The sequence below is a fragment of the Choloepus didactylus genome, chromosome 17 (genome assembly GCF_015220235.1).
Source record: "Choloepus didactylus isolate mChoDid1 chromosome 17, mChoDid1.pri, whole genome shotgun sequence".
Lineage (NCBI taxonomy): Eukaryota > Metazoa > Chordata > Mammalia > Pilosa > Megalonychidae > Choloepus > Choloepus didactylus.
In genome coordinates, this window is record NC_051323.1 from 67,511,951 (window position 1) to 67,531,043 (window position 19,093).

Genomic DNA, 19,093 nt, shown 5'->3' on the forward strand with positions numbered 1-19,093 from the left:
ACTTTTGACTTTTCACCCTTTGATACATCATTACATGTCTCTAAAATTGGATGTTTTCCAACATACCTAAACTATTATATCTTGGTAAATTAAGAATAATTTCTTAATAAAAAGTCCATATTCAGACCCAGCTGGCTTCAGGTGGTTTGTCCAAACCAGTATCCGGTACAGACAAGTGTTGGATTTGGCCCGTGGGTCTCTTAATCAGGACCACCCCCTGCCCCACCCCCATGACACTAACTTGCTGAAGAGGCTGGGCCTGGCATAATATGTTCCTCCTCTAGATTTGTCTCATCGCTACTCTGTGCTGTCATTTAGCTTGTTTCCTATAAACTGGGAAGTGTTGATTAGTATCCAGGAAAGCCTTTTCACCAAGCTGGCCTCGTATGGGACAGGTGTGCTGCGTGGTGCACACATCAGAGACTGTGAAATCTCCTTATCCTGCCGTTAATGCTGCTGAATTTGGTCACTGGTTAAGGTGTTGAATTATTCCTTCGCACGACTGTAGACTAGAAAACTCTGTAAAGACTAGAGAAATTTGTAGTCTGTAATTACTCTTTGATCCAAACAGTCTCAACTTTGATTTTTCACATAATTTTATTGTTATTCAGAAAGCCCTTATATTTGAACAATTTTTAAGTAATTGCTTGGTCAGAATAGCATATAAACAAAAGTATACTAATGACAGCAAATGTCTGTTAGCTGCTTTTTTTCAAATCTGTTTTGGATTTTAATTATTGATTGATAAAATGTCATTGGTTCATCAGCCAGTATTTGTTGAGTGCCTGCCGTATGCCATGCACAATTCTGGGGCTATAAAGTGACTAAAGCAAGCAGAAATGCCTTCCCTCACAGACCTTCTATTTGAGTGGAGAGTAAAGTTAAAATTCAACTTTTAAAATTAAAATTTGAGTTATCTGAGGAAAAGATGCCATACGCAGATAGATCCTTTATTTATTGCTCACCTTTATTTAGTTTGAAGAGAAAGTGGAGGTGCATGGCAGTGTGATCCGAACTGGTGGGCTGTGGTGGGATTGGGAGTTCAGCTGTGGGCCTTTGATAAAAGCGTGCACTCTGGCCTTAAAGCTTTTAAAATCTTAAACTTCAATTTGAGATATTAAACATAAAAATCATAATGAATCTGGGCCATGATTCTACACTATTGAATGTTTATAAAGAAATGAAAAAACTCACTGAGCAGCAGGCCATGCAGTGGGCAGTTAGAGAGAGGCTTTATGGGGACTATGTCTAGTTTGTAGGTAAGTGGCTTTAATTAGCAGTTCACTTTTATCTGTATTTCATTTGTTTGCTTGTTTGTAAGATGTTCATGGAAATCTTTTTAATTTCCTGGCAAACTCCCAATCAGTTTATACCCAGAGAAAGCCTTTATTTCATTTGTGTGAATACTGAAATTGTAAGTTAGTGGCTGCCTAGCTAATATGGTATCCGTAACATGCTGTGTTATTTTTGCAGAGTGACCTTTGGTCTTGTGGCATTACAGCCATTGAGATGGCAGAAGGTGCTCCCCGTAAGTAACTTTCTTTCCTATTTTTAAGCACAGTTGTTGTACATAACAGGCTTCAGAAAGAACATCTCCCTGGGTAACACCATTCTCAACGGGGCATTTCAGTGAGGGCATCGTAATTACAGTTAGGTTTTAGATGTAAAAGGAATTCTTGGCACCTTCCCTTTCTTTTGGAGACCACCTAGAATTCTGTAGGCTGCATTTTCTTTTACATTGTATCGATACATGTAAACTGAAATTATGTCAAGTTCAGATAATAGGCAATAATTTTCTTTTTACATTTTAAACTTATTCAGTGAAACTGATTCTAACACATGTAATTTTACTATTACTTATGTTTTGATATTACAAATAAAGGCATAACTATTTATCTGTAGACTTTTTATTGTATAACCTATGAAATTTTCCTGCCCTTTGTAAGAGTGTTTGCCTCTCTTTTGGATTAAATTGGTACTTCAGAAAATTGATTTTTGATCAGGGACAGGGTAGAATTGTGGAGAGCAAAGAAAAAAAGCAGCATTTTCTGTTGGTCCCCTTACAAACAGGTATATACAAAGAATCTGTAACTGCCTGGTACATATTTGATGCTGAGTAAATATTTGTTGAATGACTGAAAAAGAAATTGTCAACAGCTAAAAGTTAGTGTGCAATACAGAAATGTATGTCTGCCTTGAAAATCATACATTTCCCCTGTGGTTCTGTAAGGAATTGAGGTGGGGAAGCGTTGGCTGTGTCTTTGTCTCGGTTTTCTTTCACAGTGGGAATAGTATTGTTTGCTTCTGTAGCCCCCACTGTCCAGCTGCCTTGTAAGATTCTCTTGAAGGTAAACACATGAAAATGCAACTGCCTGTTGTGACATTTTAATGCGGGCATGTGTCTCGTTAAGGGCTTTAAAACTGGGATGATACGGAAGTTACAGCGCAGATCAAACAATTCATTCTTAGACTCCTGTGTTTGCTCTTCTGTTGTTAATACTAGCTGTAACAATGCACAGTTAACCTTTCTGGAGGTTTTACTCTGTGCTAACTCAGCATCTGGATTGTGCTAAGGCCTTTCATGCACTGAGTTACAAAATTCTTGTGACATTCCTGTGATAATGCATTTATTTTAACTGTAATCTTACAGATGATTTAGAAACTTAAGCTGTTAATTAACTGCTCTAAGACTTTCCATTAAAACTTATATTTGTTATTTGAAATTATATATTCTTGTTGCTCTTGTTCTCAAGTTTTGCTATTTTTAAATGGGGAATTCAAACATGCCCTGGGCTTTGTAACTGGATGTCTAGACTGCTTGGAATAAAGACGTCAGTCAACAATGGGACAGAGCATTTGATGTTAAGAGTGAGCCCTAGAAACCAAGAAGGAGACTAGTAAGTGGCTTACTGACACGTCCCTCCTCTTCTCAGCCCTCTGTGACATGCACCCAATGAGAGCACTGTTCCTCATTCCCAGAAACCCTCCTCCGCGGCTGAAGTCAAAAAAATGGTAAGTTACACATGGTAATTTTGTTGTTTGGTGTTTTCTTTTCCTCGGAGTCAAAATTCTGGCCATTATAATTTCCAGAGAACACATACAACAGTGCCCTGAAAAACCAAATAAAAAGTGATTTTGTGTGTATGTGGTTATTTTTCTTGGTACGTTCTTATTGAATTACAAAATAGTGGCAAGTGATTGTATGATATACCTTAGCGTGGTTATGAAAAAAGTTCTGTTTTAATATTTAAAAGCACTTTAAAGTGTGATATGTTTCTAAACATCTTTACATTTAAAAAAGCAAAGCTGGATTGACTTGCAGTTCCTCAGGTGAAATAGGATTTTAAAATTAATGAAGGTGTTTACTGTAATTATTACAAGAAAAACTGAAATTAGAGATATCCTCTTTCTTTCCAGAAGAACACATTAAAATAATTGTCTTCATTCTCTGGGTTGCCAGTTTTCCATCTCCCTGTAGCTCTCATACATTTACCAAACAAAACTGATATCCAGGGAGGCAGATGACAGTTAACAGTTACCCTCACTGGTGAAAGCCTTTAGAATTACACCCTTGTAGGAAAAGGATGGTTTGGGTTAGTTACTAAAAATCATTGAGCGGCATCTCATTTCATTGCCTGAGAGTTTTGCCCATTCCCTCCCTCCCTCCCGCTCTTTTGAGTCCCTTCCTATCGGTGCCTGTGCACTTGGGCTCCTCATGCAGGTGAGCCCGTCTCCCACCTTTTACCCTTCCTCTTTCTGTCTCCCTGGGCTCACCTGTTTTGCTGATGCCTGCCCACTGTGGTTTTGATTTTGATGTCCTTTTAGAAACTATTCTTATTAGTTTTCCAATTAATGGAGTCTCCTCTTTTCTTTGATTCTTGACTCAGGTTCTGAATATGCAGAGATCACAGTGTTAAGCTTTCTATTCTGGATTTCGTCTTTCAGCTGCTGCTTTTCTTCTTGGTTGCTCATCCTCTGATGTGCTGCAGTGTTCTTTTATCATAGGTATTCCCTTCAACACTTCTTGCTGTTTCTTCTCTGTCTTTGCCTCCAGCACATTGCATCATTCTTTCTCTACCTTTCTCCTGTTGGCAGAGTTTTTCTCATTCTTTATATACTGTCTTTAACCTCATCTGTCTCTAGATAACTGAGGTTGTCTAATTCCATATACCAGTTTTTGAGGAGATTCTTCAGGGCCATACAGTTTCAAAAATGTTGGCCTCAGCTGGTCTTGTGTATTAAGACAACCCTAGGCATGCTTGGATGGCAGTCCTGGGGAAACCACACAGTATAGCCGGCATCTGCAGGTATAAGCTATGGGACCAAGGTAGTACTTTGTCTAACTCTTGTGCAATTAAGTAATAGTTTTTCCCTTTCTCTCTGTTAGATTTTTTAGAAGGGAGACTGTACTGAAAGGCCTGCTGAATTAATGCATTATCTTCAGGGCTTCTCACCATCTTCAAGTCTCTTCATTTGGCCCTGCTCTGGTTTTTCTGGTACTTCCGGTTTTGAATCAAACACTCTGTGTACAGCATTTGGTGATATAAGGACAGACATAGATGACAGTAGATGCTTCCTGTGTTCCTTTATAACACCAGACTTTCTTTACACTTGATTAGACACCACATCTCTGACCAGTCGTAGCACTGTTGTCATTTTACCTAAGCATTCCAAAACGACTGGATGATCACAGACACAAAGCTTCTCTTCCTTTGTGATTTGTCTTCCTGGCCACCAGATGTAAATTTCTACTGCTGTTTTTGGAGAAGTGGCTTTCAGAAAGATGACTGATGAACTGTCTTCTAGCAGAGCTTGATAGCTGATTTTAAAGAATATATGTAGATCATTGATTCCCAAGTGCCGATCTGTGGAAATGGTACCTGAGAATCCCTTTTGGGATGTTTTAATTCACGGCTCCAACCTCAGTGTTTCTGATTCATTAGGTCTGGGGAGTGACAGAAGTATTTATATTTTTCATAAACTCCAAACATGACTCTTGTTAGCAGTGGGGTTGGGGAATCTCTGCATTAGAGCATTCTGTTTACCATGTATTAACCATAGGATAAAGTAACAACCTCTGATTTGTGATTTTGAGGTGACTTTGAGGGCCTTCCTCTCCAGTTTCTGTACTCACCCCCAGAAAGCTATTCATTTTCCTCTCATACTTTTCTCCCTTTGTTCATGTTGTTACTTTACCCTGGAATGCTGTCTCCTCTCTACCCTCTTTCTTTGCTCTACCAAACACCCTGCCTTTTCCCAATGCTTACCCTGCTGTAGCAGTTGTATTTCTCTCCTCTCTAAGTTTGATTATACAAGTGGCACTGTGTCTGCCTAAATTTTCTTCACCTTATTTCTACATGTATTTCTTATAGAGACAAACATAACAATGGAAATGGTTGGTACATAAATATTTGTCAAATTGAAAAATAGTAAGTTAGAAAGAAAATACAAGACAATAGAAGTGATTCTTAAAGCAGTGAATAGGAAGAACTGAATTAATTTTCTAAATTGCACTTTTAAAGACTGAATAGTAACTCATTCCACAAAAATGTATCCTGTACCTGCGGTGATGTGCCGTGGACAGCCCTGGGCGTTGCCAGCAAACTGAAAAGTAGGGACATGCTCCTCCCACCGCCATTTCCACCCAGGCCGTCAGACCACGCCACCCTGGAGGAAAGACTCCTGGCTTGGAACGTGCGGGGAGGGCGTGTTGCCAGAAGGGCTTCCCCAGGAGAGAGAGTTCTTGAGCTGAGTTCCAAAAGATAGGCTGGGAGAGATGGGAGCCTTCACGAGACAGACGTAGAGAGACGGACGGGAAGAAAAGTGGCTGGGGGGTAAACTTAGCTGGCAAAGTCACTGCCCCCTCAAAACCATAATTTCTGCCTGTACATTTAGCACAGATAACTGATAATGTTCTTTGAGTCAGTAAACTGCCTTGAAACTCTGAAACGTCACAGAAACAAGGTCTAGAGTCTCAGCATTCGGTAACCGACTTGGCTCCTTTTCTCATCTCTTACCTGCCCTTGTCTTCTGGGTACTAGACATCCATCCTCCTTTTGCCTTCCTTTTAGCAGAAGCCTTCCTCTTCCCCTTGGCCTCCTCTGCCCCTGTGATTAAGTGATTAATAAGCAACATCCCAGTTCATTTAAATCTGACCTTCATAGCTCTGTGGTGTGTTGCCAGTGATAAGGTATCTTACACTATGTTGAGTTAGTCAATGCTCCTGATATCCAAAGGTCCCAAGTTACCATTTATGTTTCTTTTATTGTTTCCGTGCACTTGCAGAATGTTCATGGTGAATCCCGAAATTCTTCTTTCTTTCCAGGCTTGTTACTTTATCATTTGAAACTTTGCTCTTTGTGGTAGAGATTTGATGATCATTTTTACTTCCTCTTACAGGTCAAAGAAGTTTTTTAGTTTTATAGAAGGGTGCCTGGTGAAGAATTACATGCAGCGGCCCTCCACAGAGCAGCTTTTGAAACATCCTTTCATAAGGGATCAGCCAAATGAAAGGCAAGTTAGAATCCAGCTTAAGGACCACATAGACCGGACCAGGAAGAAGCGAGGAGAGAAAGGTATTACATCTGTTTTGATCTTCATCTTTTTAAAAAAAAATTATGAAAGGTTTTTTTTTTTGTTTCTAGGTTCTTGCCAAGTGAAATAGCTCCCTTCTTTCCCAACCATGAAGTTGTACTTGCCTGGCTGAATAGTTTGTCTCTAACTTGTGGTTCACTGAGAGCTTCCAGGGTCCAGCCTGGCTCCAGGCAGAGACGAACCGAACTGCTCGAGTGCGGCTGGGCTGTTAATAGTCAGGCCACACCCTGGCCTGTTGCACAGTGGAGGGTTCTTCTGGTTTGTCCTTGGCATTGCCTCTTTGTTGCTACTTTTTTTACTTTATTTTGAAGGTTGTGTTCATGGCATACCATGCCCAGGGTTTACAGAGCATCAGCTCTGGGCAGCATTATCACTGTTTGCGAGTTATGATGGTCCAGGGATTCTAGCGCTTTAGGCTGTTACAGGTTGTGTGGCCAGGCCGGGCCATGCACGTGATCTGCCCTGCTTCTCTTACTACTGCACAGAAAAGGCACGCTCTTACCTTTCATCCGTAGGGCTCCCTTCTGGGTCTTACATCACCACCACCTGGCCTTGGTTTTGTATCTTTACAAATTCCATGCCCACGTCTGGTTTGCCCTCTCTTTTCCTTCTGTCCAGCAAAGGGAAATTGAACTCACCAACGTCTTCACCAAATGGCTCTGCTCATATTGATCTTTTGCTTTTGTGAATTATTGCAAGTTCAAGACAGTAAAAGAGTGGGTCAGAGACTCATCTTCTGGGACATGGACTGAACTTTTTTCATGGTCATTTGAGTCTTACACAGTTTCTGTATTCACAGTTAAGCCGTCACTGAAAAAATAAAATTTTTGGCCTTACATGTTATGCTATGCACTTGTAACAAAGTAAGCTAAAGGTTAAAAGGAAAAGAAGACTTTTATGCTTAACACTTAATTGACATGGTATCCGTGTTGTTTTTGGAAAATTTATGTGTGCATTGGATCATTTTCCCATTGTTTTGCTCAATGGTAATAACTGACATTCATGGAACATTCGCTACATGCTGGACATTTGCTAAGTACTTTACCTCGATTATTTCGTCTCCCTCCCTTGTTGGGATAATGGAGCACCTTAACTTTGCTTATCTTCAAGTCACAGTATTTAAAGGATTCTAAAGATTATATAGGTTGGAATTTCCCTTAAAAGCTAGAGTATATCTGGTTTGTTCATTACAATTACATATTAGCTTTGAATTTTTTTTCCCAATCATTATCCTTTCTGTCTAGTGTAGGAAAAAAATTAATGTCATAACCATAGACTGATTAATTTATCCTGAACCATATTCTTATGTTCTCAGGCCAATCTTTCTTGACAGAAAACGGATTTTCATCTTAGATGTCTCAGTAAAAAAACCGAAATTTATTTCTTGTTTGTGAATAGATTATGTTTTTAAAATCTCTTCACTTAGCTGTAGTGCTCTGGAATGAAATTGTTCTCTTAAAGTTGAATATGGACATTAAGACAAAGGCCTAATAAAATGGCCTGTTACTTTTAGGAAAATGGTAGTAAACCTGTTGAAGTGAAAATAAATTATTCATGTTGAAACTTGAAGTCTGGTTTAAGTAGAGCAGTTCTTGTCTCATTCTTTTGTTGTATTATTTCATTAGTTTTTCCCTGGTAACACCTTTTATAATTCATGGGAGTATTTGATTTTGTTTTCTGTTCTGTGTACCAACTAATGGCTGTATTTTTTGTCAAAACAACAGACTTTTCTTTCTATTGCCTTCTCAGTGGATCTCTGATTGTTAAATGTAACTGCATGAATTCTCTTAGTTGCGTTAGTTTCAAGCAATTACGTATCTTTCCTTTGAATTTTGGCATCCACGTGGACTTCCTGAATTTGCTGGCGCCCTTGGGCCACTTTTTCTTTGGTGTCAAGTGTTCTGGAGGCCCCTCTCACAGCGCTGCATCTGCAGCAGTTCCCCTCCGTAAGGGATTGTTTTGAATGCAAAAGAATCACCAGCCGCAGAGACTTGGCGCAGTTCCCTGGGAACTTGGTGTTGCACGGCTGGCCCCCGCCCCTTCTCCAAGACACCTTGCTGTTCTCGCCTGGAACGAACGTGTTTCTTTTCTGCCGTAATGACACTGGGGGTGCGTGCCTGTACGTGCATGTGTCCTGGTTTGTGAACCACCCGTTTCCTTTGTCCTTTTTGTTACAGATGAGACAGAGTATGAGTACAGTGGAAGTGAGGAAGAGGAGGAGGAGGTGCCCGAGCAGGAGGGAGAGCCCAGGTAACGACAGCCCGGCCTCCAGCCTCCTGCTGGTGCAAAGGTGTTCACATTGACTCCAGGATTTCAAAAGACCCTGGCGTAGTATAAAGGAACCTTCATTTGAAAAGGCCTTAATGCCTTCCACACTTCTCAGTTCTTTGAAAGATTCCTGTAAAAATTTTACTCCTCTAGATCACCATGCCAGTGGTTCTTTACTAAGGAATTCTTTGCAACCTTCTCCCCCAGTCCTTTGGGGAAATGTGGACTTGATTTGGGGGTTGGGGGTGGTGTATTGCCACTGGGACTTAATGGTCCAGGAGTCTTGGGTGGTAAATGTCTTGTGGTGTGTAGGACAGTTCTGTACATAAAGAATTATCCTGCTCATGTGCCAGTTTTTGCCCCTCTCACAAGTGTGGTTACCAGCATTTCTCTGTTAAATGTGTATTCTATCCTGATCCACTTGATGGTCTGTGTTTTGCTTTATCTCTGGATCCCCTGAGGTAAAGTCAAGTAGAAGACTGAAGAGTTGAAATTGGTAGCATGGACTCATAATAGCTGATTAATCAGGGAATACAGAAGTTGTGGATTGTAGTAACAGAATTGCCTGGCAGTCCGTCAGTCATGCTGCAGCTACACGTGACTAATTGAACACGATGATGGAAGGGTGTGTTGAGAAACCCTGGAGGACCCATGTGCTGAAGAATAGAGTTCAGAGAGAGATAAGAGAATTTATTGGAGAAACTCCATATACTGTCTTTTTTTTTCTCTTTATGTGGGCAAATATTTTAATCCATTTTAGAGGAATTTGAACTGATTTCATGAGGCAGAAAACTGTTTTTGAATAGGCCCATGATATAATTTAAGAGGTAATTTAAGGAAATTTGTTTGGCTTGATGTCTTGGGTGGTTTGGAAGAGAACTGACTTCCCTCAGGGAGATCAGCTAGGAATGATGCTGTCTGGGAGACGACTAATTTGTGGGACCCTGTCAGGGCTCAGCTGCTGGCCCTAGAATTAAAGACAGTGGGAGGGAAAGTGTGACAGGGCTTGGTGGTTGACCAGATGAAGAAGATGAAGGGAAGGTAAGTTCTGATGGTTGCTTGGAAAGTTCTAGCCTGGCAGACCAGGAAAATAGTGTTGCTCTTATTAATGGAAAATAAGGTCATCAAAGGGAGCATTGGCGAAGGGGGAGGAGGAGAAGTGATTTCAGTTTATGGTTTTACAATTTGAATTGGTGAGAGAATCCTAGCGGAGAAGTCCTGGGTGTAATATTTGGCAGCAAGCATATGGGACGGAGCTCTAAAACCTTTACTAAATGAACAGAAGCAGATACGGGACCATCACGTTACAGATACAGTCATTCTCGTGGACTTGCCAGCTGAGCCCGTGGCATGGGGAGAGCTCAGTAAAGAATGCGTGTAGACATGGCAGGCAGTGCTGGGCGCTGACATCTGGCTTAGAGGGCGGCAAGGTGTATGCACATCCCATGTGGCCCTTACTTCTTCCTGCAGTTCCATCGTTAACGTGCCTGGTGAATCTACTCTTCGACGGGATTTCCTGAGACTGCAGCAGGAGAACAAGGAACGTTCTGAAGCTCTTCGGAGGCAGCAGCTCCTGCAAGAGCAGCAGCTCCGGGAGCAGGAGGAGTATAAACGGCAGCTGCTGGCCGAGAGGCAGAAACGGATCGAGCAGCAGAAGGAGCAGAGGCGGCGGCTGGAAGAGGTAGAGCAGGGAAATGTCCATGTGGGTCTTTTCTCTTTCTTACAGTGGTAGCCAAATGCTCAGGAGTATTTGCTGTAGCCTCCTGAAACAGTACCTTCCTAGCCCCTGGCTTAGCTGTTTAACTGCCGAAGAAAAACTTAGGCATTTGGACTGCCAGGGCTTCACGTTCCTTGAGGTCTTAGAATTGTTTTCCTTGCCCGTAAAACATTAAGACCTGCCCCAGAGTTACGCATCAACACACTATGTTGAATGAGGAGAAGTGGTGTCGCGAGGATGACGTCTACCAGCTTCGGTGGAGTCGGCTTCCCGTTGTGGTTCAGCTTGGCCTGCTCAGGCCTGGCCTGATTTCTTTTCCACTCTTGGCCTCTGGTCCAAGTGTAAGAGTACATATTTTTCTGAAATTTCAACATTTTTACAGGAAAACATTTTTCTATAAATGCCTTACCTCTAGATATGCTTTTCTCTAAATTGCTTTAACTTTAGGTACATTTAAAAGTAAGGGAGGTGGGAAGCAGAACCTTACGGGGGTGGGGGGGGGAACAATACAAACGCTCTTCTGTAATCTGTTCATCGATGTGGGTTAGCTGTGTCCCGTGATGGGGAAGTAGGCTGTGCGCTGCCTGCCTGCCCATTTCATGTGGGAAGCTTGTCAATAATGGCCATACGGGTACCCACAGCTTTTCCAGTTTTAATTCAAAGACACATTTTGTCTCGTCTTTTGACTTTCTTTTCGGACTCCCTTTTGCAGTTTTATTTCACAGCTCCAAATTTTTCTTTTGTAGTTGTTTCTGACTCTTTAATTTATACACGTAATTCTTTCACCTTTTATCTTGCATCTCCAACAACAGTGCCCTGTATTGATATTAAACAGTGGAGTTTAATTTAATAGCAACACATGTTGTTACCCAAGTTATTAATTTAACAAGTGTAATTTGGGGTTTGTTTTGTGTATTTGTAGTCTGCGTTCTGAAAACTCTTAAAATCTGCCCCCTTGTTTAGAAGATCAGTGCCTGCCTAGCTGAGACTGGAAATGTTAAGCCAGGGCATTAGGAAGAAAACGTAAGACTTACCTTCCCCTGTAGTAATAACAGTGTGGCCATTTCTGTAACTCTTTTGATAGTTTGTTTGCAAACTCCTCTCTGTTTTTGTTCAGACTTTTCTCAGTGTTCTATGAACTTTAACAGAAACCCTGAGTGGGTTCAGAGGTTTGCTCAAGTAGTGTATTGACCATTTGTGTTTATTGTATTAGAATGCTTGAGTTTTGGGCTCTGGGAGTTTGTTGTTGTTTATGCAATGCTTTCCAGCGTCCCTTCTGACCTGGGGCTGCACTTGCCCTAACAAGGGGATGCAGGTTACTTTGGTGGGTTATGACATGAAGTGCTAAGGACCAGGTCAGTTAGGGTCATTTATAACACAGGCTTTTCAGATGGCTTTCAGGCTGTGTGTGGTAGCAAGACAGCAGGGCCCTTAACCCAGTCCTTCTCATTAGCCTGGGTAATGAAGAGCTGCCCACGCTCCAGGTCCCAGAAGGGTAATGGGAGAATATTTGAACCATAAGTGGTTGTTGGCCCTTTATTGGCATCGAGGGTTCATTCAGAACTGTTGGAGGCATAGGGAGTCCTTACTTTATGAACAGGCAAAAGAAAGTAGGAAGCATAGGTCAAGATGGTTATCCTTGCTCATGAGATAAATGATGATTAAAACTGAAAGGAGATAACAGCTTCCTAGCATCAGATGGCAAAAGTGACGCAGAAGTTGAGGCCGTGGGGAAGCAATGCAGATAGACATCCCTCTCTCTGCAGCTGCCGCAAAACCAGACTCGCTGTGGCTGGGGACTTCCCGTGCCCCCAGTCGCTCCTCTGTCTGCACCCTCGCTGCAGGTGCGGGGTGGTGGTTTTGCCCTTCCCTTCATCTCTAGGAAACATACATGTATGTGCATTTTTTTATTACATGTGTTTTGAAATCCCCTGCTCTACGTCCCCTTTCCTGTCTGCTTCCTCCGCCATGGCTCCTGCGGGAACTGGGTATCGTGTGGAAGTCCTTGCTAACATTTTAGAGTCTGTATCCCAGGTTTGCTGAAAATGTGGTTTTCACTTTCGTTCTCCCTTTTCCTTGTTGTTTTTGGCTGCTCCCAGGAGGAAAGGAGAAAATGCTGCACTTAGGCAGCCAAGCTTATTCTGGACACCCACTCACCCCTTTCCCATCCCACATAGCTCCCCACTTCTTTCTCCTCCAGATGCATCTGTGGTTTTTCATTGTCATTTTAAGAATATTACCCAGAGTCAGAACTCCCATAAAATGATCATCTCTCTCCATCTCAGAGTTTTAATATATTGCTACCTTTCCCATTTAGATGCATAATAATATCTTTGGCTCATATAGGACTTGGTCTCTAGCTTTTGCTTGCTTGTTTGTTTGTTATTTTTATTTCTTTGTTTTTTTATAATTTTTTCTGTTTTTTGTTTTTATATTCTAGCTAATTTTTATTTTTCATAAAAAATTTTCACAGGCCAGCATTTTCTCTATTTATACTTAGTCATTTGTTTTTGAGCAAAAATGAAGTATATTTAATTGTACTGTCATTTTATCCTCATGGTTTTTGTACTCTTTTTCAGTGAATCTTGATTGGTATCCAGCAACTGCTCCTCCTTGGTCTGTAATATCCACGTAGTTGGTTAGCATGTGTACTTGTTCTTCTAAGTTTAATAAAAATATTTCCTGGAGTAAACGCTTTCAGTAATCCGAAGTGTACTTTGGGTATGTTTTTGGAGCCTTCTGTCTGCTAGGCTGTACTTCTTCATTTCACCTTATAGAGACTGACAAATTATTGGTAAAAGCAAGATATATTTCTCTTATTTGATCTGCTACTCTAGTGAACTTCAGAAAAAAAAAAGAAGAAAGAAAACAAGGGAATAAAATTTCCTAGGGAAGATCTGATTATAGTGAGTCTGAGTTGCCACCATAACATTAAGCAGATTTTTTTTAACCTGTGTATGAATCATCTTTTTAGTGTAAGTAGGGGTCAAATCAAACTTTTAAAGTTTGAGATTTGCAGTCCTTCCCTCTTTGAGAAGATGCCCCAGTGTATGTGCTTGAAGGCGTCGCGTGTTTGCCATTTCTATCAAATGGAGAACTTTTCTTCTCAGGCTGCCTGTCACTTCTGCTGCTTGTGTTTCCGTTTCCACTGAGAACACTCCTGATAGGATGGATGTTCAAGTCTTCCCTGTCTGAAAATCTCTCTGTAGGTATTTGAAAAAATAATCTCCTGCCTTTAGGACTTTTCTCTTCAAAGTATTCAGCCTTGGACTTACAGTTGTCACTTTGTGCTGTGGGGGAATCAGCTGAATCTGCTTTCCTCAAGTGAGAGATAAAATGTTAGTGTGAACAACACACAGTTAATGTTCGTTTCTATCACTTTTACAAACTACAAAGTGACTGAAATTTTAGAGGGATGGGTAGAAGAAATTAAAAACAAAGGAAACAAAAGGGAAAAAATGTTTTCTATATATAAAGTGTAAGGATTGGTAGTGAAGTTAAATTTTGACACTAGGAAAACAAAAGTGTCTAAGAAAAAAATTAATAAAGGTACCATTTACTAGCATGTTTTTGGCTGTGATATCTTAAGAAGCAGTGAATCCCTTATCCCAAGGACTTTCCAGTAATATTTCCATGCATTTTTTAAAGAAATAAGGACCATTTCCTCATCCCTCACTGCCTACAAAAAGGTCTTTGTTTTTCAGATCACAAGGATCTAACATCAGGGTACATGTTAGCACAGTGCTACCGTTTTTATGTTCCAACTGTAATATATGCAGTAATCACAAGTTTGTCGAGTCAGTGGCTCAGTTGTTTTACCAAAGGTGGCTATCTTGTTTTTAAGAACTACTAATAAAGTTCTCTTGGCATACCAGTCTTTAGTGATATTCACAGGTAAATTTTGGGAAAAGTTAGTTTAAATTGGCAAATTTTACTTGTTCCTAAAGAAGCAAAGAGTTTCTCTGCTATGGCTTCATGAGAACTTCCATATAGAAAAATTCAAGGATTGACAGCATGTGTGTGCAGTAACATGCTCTTAGAAGTTGGTGGAAATTGCTGTATCCACAGAATAGACTAGTTTATTGAAGTCTCTTTCCACTGAAAGTCCTTAAATCCAATGGAGTATATTTAAGTGGACCTCACTAATTATTTGGAAAAATCTTTAGAATTGTGAGATGAAATGCTGCTTTTAAATAGCAAACTAGAAAGGCAATGCAAAGATAATCAAAGTATAGTTGGAAATGTACATATTTGCTTAGACATGCTCAGGGAAATGTAAGTAATATGGAAATCTCTTTGAGATATTAGGGAATCTACCACATCATGCAGTTTTTCAATTTGTTTGCTTTTGTTTTTGTTTTTAAAGAATGATTTAAGAAAACAATGACAGCATTTTGCAAAAGCTACTTCTTCAAAGAATTCTGTGTTTTTCATTTTTAATGGGGTAAATCTGCTAAGTGTGTTTGTTAGTATCTCCTGGTTTTGTTGTTTTGTCATTTGAAATCAGTATGTTTAGTCCAGTAAAGTTAATCCAGTATGGATTGATGTTATTTAGTTGATGACATATGTATTTTACCTTGTGCTATTTTCTTTTGCTGTTCTAATGCGAGAGGCAAGCTTTTCACATAATTAACTATTGGTAGATATTGACTGAGGCTTTCAGGGCTTTCTTTTAACTTTTAATGCTCCCTCCTCCCACCCCAGTTGAAGACCAGTTCTGATTGTAGAGGTTTTATGATTGGTAGTTTAAATTCTTGCTCTTGGTCCAGTTTACAGTTGCAGATATTACAGCAGTATATGGCAGAGGAGTGTCCTTTGTGTATGCGCCTTATCTTTCCTCTAAGACTTGGAGGAGGAGGGTTTTTGTCTGATTCATTTTATATACCCATGGTGCGTAATAAATTTATCAAATAGATAAATCAGTTATTTGTAGTCCCGTGTATCTCTAGAAAGAAAGGGCCAGTTTTGAAATTTTGCCCATTCTAAGGTGGACCCTTTGGCTGGGAGCTCGGATTTGTGCTTCAGTAGACCCTACAGGATGTGCTGAGGAGTAAGAGGTGTGCTTTGTGAGGCACAAGGCGCTGTCCGGATATAGCCATTATGTTCAAGCCTTTGTGCACTTACTAGGGGATCGTGGAAAGACTGCTTTAGGATTTGACTGTATTTTGTAAGACCTAGAGATAGGAATGGATTCTTGAATCTTTCATTACTTCAGAGGTAAATCTTGAGAATAGAAATCACAGCTGTTTTAGTTTTGGATGTCATGTGTTGTGGGAAGAGCATGTGTTAGATTCAAATTCAAAAAGAGGTTATATTGCTTTCTTCTAATGAAAGCAACGTATGATATTTTCTAGAGGGGAAAAAGATGGATGGGACATGATTCCTCCTCTCAAAGAGCTTATGGTCTTTCCTTTAATATTGATCTGGTAACTAAAAGCTTGGTATGCCCACATGACACTAAGAAGGAAATGTGTTTCACAGGCTTTCATTTCCCAGTTGACATTTTCACTTCTCAAGCAGAAGATGCTGTTTGCTTTCTGTTATTTTCTGAGGGGTGTGGGGTGCATTTTGAATTAAATGGCAGTGAGAACAAAAAATGGGACCAAACTGTGAGCATTGGATGGAAGAGTGAAGACTATATGAAGGCTAATTCTTACTGCGAATCCTGAAGAGTCAGAAATGGGAGATCCCAAGTAGAACTAAAAGCAAGAAGATGGTTGAATCAGTATCCATGTCTGTATCTGTCTCTACATCTGCTTATCCATAGGAGCAGGTAGACACCCCCACCCCATGCAAGTAGGCTCCTGCTCCCGATGTGCACCGCCAGGGAAAATGAACCACGGAGCCTCAGGGCTTGGGGATGCCAGGCACAGCTGAGTACATGGAGAGAAAACAAGGACATTGAGTGAAACTAAGTACGAGTCAGTGTAACTACAGTACCCACACCCCACTCAGCTCCCAAAGTGCTGGCAGCCAATGCTTATGGCAAATTCCACCTCCTTTTCCTACATCCGTTTTTCCAGCCTAGGCAGAATATTGCAAAGATTCCCACAATATTGAGAAGATTCCTCTCTGGAGATACTGATCATTCCAGGGGAAATAAGCCCCCAACAAAATGATCATGTTGCCTCCCAGTCACCTTACTCTAAAACTAAAGAGTTGCCAAGTGCATCCATTTCCCTTACAGTCTTCTTTTAGTGTCTTAAATATGAATGGACAGCCACAATCTGACAGCCACATGCTGAGGAAAATCTTAAACATGTAAGATTAAACATGTAAGATTCCAAAACAGACAGACAAAAAGAACTTGAAGGAATAGCGTCATTGTGAGGAACGGAGAGAAACGTCTCATGTACACATGTGCACATCCACAGCATGTTTAATATCCTTAGAAAAAGGAGAATATGATATAGTCACAAAACAAGGATATTCAGGAAATAAGAGAGTCCTTGAAAATTAAAAAAAATTAAAACTCTCAGAAAGTGTGTGTATGGTGGGGTGGGGCAGGGTGGGGTGGGTAATAGAATAGAAGAGGAACTTACAGTCAGTCTAGGAGGACCACCTTCCATTTAATAGATGTTCCAGGCAGTGAACACTGTAATGCACACACAGGAATAGGTAAAAAAAAAAAAAAAAAGGCTTCCAGGACTAAAGAATATGAGTTTCGGGACTGAAAGGGCTCACTGAGTGCCCAGGCTAAGGAATGGGAAAGGACCCACACAAAGGCATGTGCGTCGTCTTGAAATTTTAGAATATTGAGGATGAAAAGAGGATCCTAAAGGCCATGGTGGGCAGATGGGTCAAGACGTGCATCGTGTATCGTGTGCTGAGTATCGGGAATCTGAACGGTCTCGACTGCATGGGAGCAGCCTCTGATGGAAACCTGAAGGAGACAGAGGAAGTCACCGACGTCCTGAGGGAAGTTGTTTCCCTCATCAAAATTATCCCTCCGGAGTGGATAAGCAGAGATTTTCAGACATGCAAAGTTCCAGAAGGTTGTTTTAACGTCTTCAGTCTTCCTTAAGAAGCTCCTGGAGGATGTGTTCCAGCAGCTTATGAGGAAGATGAGCTGTGGGGAATGGAGGATCCTGTAAAGGAGAGGGCCTGGTTGGAGTCCCTGGAAGCTGGAGGGAGAAGTGTGGGAAGACTGGGAGCACCGTCCAGCTTGGAGAGAGGGCCTCCAGAGGATCCACCGCCGAGAATAAAGACGACCTAATGGAACTAACTGTATGAATTTGAGTTTGACTTGGAATTTGAACCATATTGAAAGGAGTTTTACATTAGTACAAGAGGTATTACAGATGATTTTGTGATAGGTCCATAGAAAACCAGTCCAAAAAAAAAAAATGAGGCCATTAACTCCTAGAAAAAAAATAAGGAAATATGTTTGTATGTGGCTCAGCCATGAGCGTAATTTTCATTTTACCAGGAATTGTCATATGACTATAGTGGGAGCAGGCGGTAAGATGGTGCAGTGGGTACTCTTTGGAAGAAAACTGATGGTGACCAAATGAAAAAAATTTTTGAATAGCTCTATAAGCTTGTTTTTTAAGAATAAGGAAGTAAATACTATAGGAAAAAACCTAAAAGCATTGAAAGTAGTTATCTCTTGGAAGCATGAATTAGGAATGGAATAGCTAATTTTTTTACTTAAACCTTATAGTTCTTTCTCACTTTTTAAAATAGTACACACATATTACTTTGGTTAAATTAAAAAAATAAATGAAGAGAAAAACATTTGCACTTCTTGTGAAAGATTTTAAAGTAGCATTTAGTTGAATGCAGCGGTCAAGATTTCTCGCTGGGAGCCTATACTCAATGCAACCAGAATCACCTGAGAAAGTGGAGCACACAGGTTGCACCACCTTGGCTTACTAGCTAATAAGGGAACAAGTGCTCGCCCTTGGTCCAAGTCCATGTGGCCAGAGGTTTGCCAAGGTTCTGCCATTCCCTGAGACTTCAGGTGACAACAGCTCCAGTATGGAAGGTAGAAGTGCGACGAGAAGCAGGTCTTGGGAATGGGGGTCGGCCTTTGGAGACATTTGGAGACAGTATTAGTTGTAGATGAGGAAAGTCAGCTGTGGGACTGGTCAGCACCTAGGCCTCCGCTCTTTCTACTCCACCCCATCCCATCCCCCAACCCATCCCCATTTTCCCCCTGCACCTTCCCCCTTGGAGACTCGGTGGAGATGGGAATCTTGAGTCTGGATGGCGATGGATACTTGGCTGCATCGGCACCACCAGCTGCATGACAGTTAGGGTTGGCAGCCAGTTCAGACCTCGGTATGGCAACATCCTGGACTCTAACTTAAGGCCCCATCACCCACCACCCACCCTCCAATCTGGCTCTTTTCTGGACGTTTCCTTGCTGATCACAGCAGCTGACTAACAGCAGAGGCAGAGGCAGAGATGGGGTCAGGGTTTGCTTTCCAGTTAAAGCATTTCTGAAGCCTGCGTTGTGTGTGAGGAAATGGTAGTAGCACATCTGTCTGGCTGTCGTGGGATGTGTCCATT

The 19,093-nt window shown here is 41.1% G+C and overlaps 1 protein-coding gene across 50 annotated transcripts in view; it reads left to right on the forward strand.

Annotated features, from left to right (window-relative positions):
- MAP4K4 (mitogen-activated protein kinase kinase kinase kinase 4) overlaps nucleotides 1-19,093 on the forward strand; it is a 206,324-nt gene that overhangs the window by 141,147 nt on the left and 46,084 nt on the right. For all 50 annotated transcript variants that reach the window (XM_037806473.1, XM_037806475.1, XM_037806474.1 and 47 more), the window contains exons 8-12: nucleotides 1,474-1,528; nucleotides 2,934-3,012; nucleotides 6,400-6,575; nucleotides 8,772-8,844; nucleotides 10,333-10,543. In XM_037806473.1, coding sequence (XP_037662401.1) covers nucleotides 1,474-1,528; nucleotides 2,934-3,012; nucleotides 6,400-6,575; nucleotides 8,772-8,844; nucleotides 10,333-10,543 — 594 coding nt within the window. The remainder of the gene's footprint in view (nucleotides 1-1,473; nucleotides 1,529-2,933; nucleotides 3,013-6,399; nucleotides 6,576-8,771; nucleotides 8,845-10,332; nucleotides 10,544-19,093) is intronic.